Source organism: Spinacia oleracea, chromosome 2 (assembly GCF_020520425.1).
Source record: "Spinacia oleracea cultivar Varoflay chromosome 2, BTI_SOV_V1, whole genome shotgun sequence".
NCBI classification, from domain to species: Eukaryota; Viridiplantae; Streptophyta; class Magnoliopsida; order Caryophyllales; family Amaranthaceae; genus Spinacia; species Spinacia oleracea.
Window position 1 is genome coordinate 81,529,182 of NC_079488.1, and position 5,611 is coordinate 81,534,792.

General features: G+C 48.1%; 1 protein-coding gene across 1 annotated transcript; it reads right to left on the reverse strand.

Moving 5' to 3' along the window:
* Positions 1–3,349: 3,349 nt before the first annotated feature.
* On the reverse strand, positions 3,350–5,338 carry LOC130467573 (uncharacterized). Its single transcript, XM_056836118.1, has 2 exons — positions 4,632–5,338; positions 3,350–4,544 (listed from the first exon to the last, which is right to left on the reverse strand). The coding sequence occupies exons 1-2, from the start codon at positions 5,336–5,338 to the stop codon at positions 3,350–3,352; spliced, it is 1,902 nt and encodes a 633-aa protein (XP_056692096.1).
* Between the last annotated feature and the right edge of the window lie 273 nt (positions 5,339–5,611).

The window sequence follows — 5,611 nt, forward strand, 5'->3', positions numbered from 1 at the left end:
GGTAGAGTTTAAGATGTGTAGCGTTCCAGCTTCGGGGGACCGACTTGCCATCTTTGGTAATGAGTCTGTATGCCCCCTTTCCGACGATTTTATCGATCAAGTACGGCCCTTCCCAAGCTGGCGCAAATTTACCTGCGTTTAATTCTTTTGTGTTTTGAAATACTTTGCGCAGCACCCAGTCTCCTTCTTTGAACATTTTCACTTTGACATTTTTGTTGAAGCATTTTGCCACGATCTGTTGTTGCGACGCCATTCTTATCAACGCTGCTTCCCTGAGATCTTGTGTGTTGTCGAGGTTTTCACTGAGTTCTACGTCGTTTTTCTCCGGCGTCATAAGTCAATATCGTGCACTGGGCAACGTCACTTCAGGGGTTAGTACTGCCTCGCACCCGTAAACGAGTGAGAAGGGAGTCTGTCCCGTCGCCGTCCTAGGCGTCGTCCTGTTGGCCCATAGGATGGATGGCAGTTCTTCTGCCCATCGCCCCTTCTTGTCGTCCAGCCGCTTTTTCAGCGACGCGATGATCGTTTTGTTGTTGGATTCCGCCTGTCCGTTTGCTTGGGGGTATCTAGGCGTCGACGTCTTTAGCTCGATGTTCCATGTTTTGCAGAAAGCCCTTGTCTTGTCGCTGATGAATTGTGATCCGTTGTCGCAGATGATTTCTGACGGTATTCCGAACCTGCATATTATGTTAGTCCATATGAACGAGCATACCTCTTTGTCCCTTACTTGTTGGAATGCGCCTGCTTCTATCCACTTGGAAAAATAGTCTGTTAGGGCTAACATGAAGACCTTTTGTCCTGGGGCGACGGGCAATTTGCCAACGATGTCCATCCCCCATTTCATGAAAGGCCACGGAGTTAGAGTTGGATGCAAGAACTCAGATGGTTTGTGTGTCATACCTGCGTGTCGTTGGCACTTGTCGCACTTGGATACGTACCTCATGGCGTCCTTAAGCATTGCTGGCCAATAGTATCCATTTCTTTTGATTCTGGTTGATAAGCTTCGTCCTCCTTCGTGTCCTCCGCATTCTCCTTCGTGGTATTGTTTCAGTAATATTTCCCATTCGATTTCTTCGGCACATCGCATCAACATTCCGTTTGCTGATCGCTTAAATAGTACGTCCTGCAAAATAACATATCGTAAAGCTTTGAAAAGTATCTTTCTGGCTTCTAGCTTGTCGTCGGGTAGAGTTTCGTGCTTTAGGTAATCGAAGATGGGTTTGGTCCAACTGTCTGTGTTTACGGTTGATAGGACGAGGCTGGCGTCTTGTGGTATGTCTTTTTCGATGGCGGGTGACAGTAGGTGTACTAGAGGTATGGTCGAGAATGGTGATTTTCTGAGTGCGGATCCTAGGTTGGCAAGGGCGTCGGCTTGCGTGTTTAGGTCTCTTGGTACTTGTTTGATGGAGAAGGGTTTAAATTTGGAGGTTAACTTTTTCGCTTTCTCGAGATATAAGGTCATTTTTAGGTCTTTAGCTTCATAGTCGCCGTTAATCTGGTTGACGATTAGTTGTGAATCACTGAAGATGTTGAGTCCGCTTGCCCCTAATTCCATAGCTAATGTCATTCCAGCGATTAGCGCCTCGTACTCTGCTTCGTTGTTAGTTGCCTTGAAATCGCAGCAGATTGCATGTGCTATCATGTCCCCTTGTGGTGACTTTAGTACGACGCCTAAACCTGCACCACGAAAGTTAGATGAGCCGTCGACGAAGAGTGTCCATATTCCTTCTATGTTGTTGATGAGTTTGACTTCGTCGTCTGCTATTCTCTCTAAGTCGGGGCTGAAGTCTGCCACAAAATCTGCTAGGGCCTGCGATTTTACAGCCGTTCTTGGTTGATACTTGATGTCGAAGCTTCCTAGTTCCATTGTCCACTTCTCCATTCGACCTGTCAGTTCTGGCCTACGCATCACAGACTTGATTGGATAGTTAGTCATCACCACTATTTGGTGAGTTTCAAAATAATGCCTTAATTTTTTGGCTGCGGTAACGAGTGCTAAAATGAGTTTTTCGAGGGAGGAATACCTGGTTTCTGCTTCCAGTAGTGACTTACTGATGTAATAAATGGGTAGTTGTTGTGCTTCGTCTTCTCGAGCTAGGACCGCACTGACTGCTGCCGAGCTGACGGCTAAGTAGAGTTGTAGGACTTCTCCTTCTTTTGGCTTGGACAGGAGGGGTGGCGACATCATGTATTTTTTGAGGTTTTGCAGGGCTGTTTCGTGGTCGTCGGACCAGTTAAACCCCTTGTTTTTGCGCAAGACATCGTAAAATAATCGACACTTGTCCGACGATCGCGATATAAAACGGTTTAGTGCTGCCACCCTTCCTGTCAAGCGCTGTACCTCTTTTATGTTCCTGGGGGATTGAATGTTGATTATCGCGCGCACTTGGTCGGGGCTGGCCTCGATTCCTCGTTGGGTGACGATGTAACCTAAGAACTTTCCTGCGGACACTCCGAAAGAACATTTAGTTGGGTTAAGTTTCATACCGTACTTTTTCAATACGTCGAAGGATTGTCGTAGGTGTTCCACGTGATCGTCAGCCTTCCTCGATTTTACTAGCATGTCGTCAATGTATACCTCCATTGTGTCTCCGAGTTGGTCTTTAAACATGTTGTTGACTAATCTTTGGTATGTCGCACCTGCATTTTTAAGACCAAAAGGCATGACTTTATAACAATAAATTCCTCTATCCGTTACAAAAGATGTTTTTTCCTGGTCGTCTGGGTGCATAAGGATTTGGTTGTATCCTGAATAGGCGTCCATGAATGTGAGCAGCTCGTGTCCGGCTGTGGCGTCGACCAGGGCGTCGATGTGCGGCAGTGGGAATGGATCCTTGGGGCAAGCTTTGTTGATATCTGTGAAGTCGATGCAGACTCTCCATTTTCCGTTCTTTTTACTGACGACGACGACGTTCGCCAACCAATCTGGATATTTAACTTCCCTGATCTTCCCTGAATCTATCAATTTTTGGACTTCTTCGTCTATGATTTTATTCCTTTCGGGTGCGAACTTACGTCGTTTCTGTTTTACCGGTCTGAAGTTGGGGTCGACGTTGAGCTTGTGGGTGATGACGTCTGGGCTGATTCCTGTCATGTCCTCGTGCGACCAAGCGAAGCAGTCCGAGTTTTCTCTTAGGAACGACACTATCTGACTTTTGATGTTGTCAGGCAGTGAGGCTCCGATCCTTATGACTTGGTCTGGCTTTGTCTGGTCCAGGACTATCTAGTCGATTTGTTGGTCGTCGGGGTCGTCCGATGTCGACCCTGGCTGTAGTTGCTAGATGGACGACTTGGATGGTTTCAGTGCCGTCTCATAACATTTCTTCGCATCTCTTTGTTGTCCTTTGATTTACATGACCCCCCATTTGGTTGGAAACTTGATTGATTGGTGGTATGTTGATGGCACTGCCTTCATTTTGTGGATCCATGGTCGTCCTAGGATGACGTTGTATGCTGATGGACAATCGACGACGTTGAACTTGGTCATCATGTTGACGCCTTCTGCGTATGTAGGCAGCAATATCTCTCCTACTGTCCGTAGTGCCTCTCCACTGAATCCTACCAGAACTGTTGATCTCCTTACAATATTTTTCTCTTCTAATCCCATTTCCTGCAGTGCTTCCAAGAACAGTACGTTGGCTGAGCTTCCGTTGTCGACCAGTATCCTTTTTATCAAAGCGTTCCCTATTGGGAGCGATATTACCAACCCGTCGTGATGTTCCCGCTGTGTATCTACAGAATCTGAGTCGTCGAAAGTGATAGCCATTGCGGTCAGGGACTTGTGCAGTGCGACCTCGTCTTCGGTTTGCCCCTCTTCCACGGTTTCAGATTCTCCCCTGTTAATTTTTTTAGCTGCAGAAGAGGTTAGTCCACAAATATCTGAACCACCGGAAATAACGTTTACCACTTTATTGAACGGTGGTGGGTCTGGTCGCTCGCTGCTTATTGTTGGGCCGGGCAGGGTGGTTTGCTCTTTGGAGAACGTTTCTTTTCCCTTGTCGCTCAACAGCTCTTTTAGATGCCCCCGTTTTAGGAGGTATGCGACCTCCTTTTTGAGGGAGATGCACTCCTCGGTTGTGTGGCCGTTGTCGCGGTGGAAGTCGCACCATTTGCTCATGTTCTTCATGGAGTCCGGTCTGTCGCTCTTCCGGGGCCATCTGACTGTTCCACCTACATTTTGAAGGGCGTTCACCACACCTCCGATGTCGACGTTGAAGCCGTAGTCGGAGATGTTAGGGTGTTCGACCCGCTCATTCCTGTAAACATCGTTAGTATCATAATACTGATTGACACTTTGTACCTGGTTTTGCCGAACGTATGGTTGGTGTCGCCAGTTGTTGTTCCTCGGGGTGTACGATCTTCTGTCGCTGCTGCCCCCTGTCGACCGTTGAGATGCTGTTCGGATGACCTCGTCGTCTTCGATTCGCATCTGGGCGGTGGCCCTTGATCGCACCTCTTCGAAAGTTGCACAGGGGTATTTGGTTATTTCCCGGTATAACTCCGAATTGGGGATGAGGCCTCTTTTGAACGCCTCAATAGCAGTCCTGACATCACAGTTTTTTATACCAATTTTTTCACAATTAAAACGGTTAAAATAATCGCGTACCGACTCGGTTGGCCCTTGAACCAACCGATAGAGATCACTGGTTTGTTTCTCCAATTGGCGACTGCTGGCGAACTGTTGGTAGAAGGCGTTGATGAGTTCGGACAAACAGGAGATGGATCCGGGAGGGACGTTCGTGAGCCATTCCCAAGCTGCTCCATCAAGGGTGCCGCCGAAAGATTTGCACATGACAGGCTCCACTAGGTCGTATGGGATCCCGATCTGCCACATGCGCTGCTTGTAGAAGTTGACGTGCCTGTAGGGGTCGGATGTCCCGTCGTACAGGGTGGTCCAGGTAGGGAGTCGGAGCGTGTGTGGAACTGTCACTCTAGCGATCGCTTCACAGAACGGCGACGCTGCGTACCCGTCGGTTGGCTCGGTCTCCACTGGCGTAGGTGCTCCGGGAAACTTGGTCATCAACTTCATCAGGCGAGAGTAGTGCTTCGTCATGCGTGCGTCCATCTTGTTCAGGCGCTGGGTCACCGGATCGGGAGCTTCTCCGTCTTCTTCCTCACGGGTTTCCTCCTCATCGGTCATATCTTCGAAGTCATCGGGCATCTCGAACGTCAGCTTTTTTGGCTTCCCACCTTTGTAGCGGGACTGGTGCTTGTTGCTTTTCACGGATTCGAGCTCTTTCTGGAGGGTTTCATTGGATGCCCTCTCTTGGGCTTGCTCAGCTTGGGCTTTCTCGTAAGCCGCTTTCATCTCTGCGATCGTCATCTCTCCAGTAGTCATGGTGAAAGGAGTGATTTTGTGTAAAACCTAGTTAATGTCCCCACAGACGGCGCCAAACTGTTTATGCCAAAATTCGTATGGGGGCGACTTTCGGCTAGGATCGACACTAACTAAGCAAAGAATTAATAACACGAATAAAGAGACACGACACAGAGAAGTGTTGACGCGGAAAACCCAGGAATAAGGTAAAAAACCGCGGATAGCTATGAGGCTATCAATCCACTAAGTATTCTGTATGATTGTTTATGCTTTTTTCTAAGAATCAATACTGAA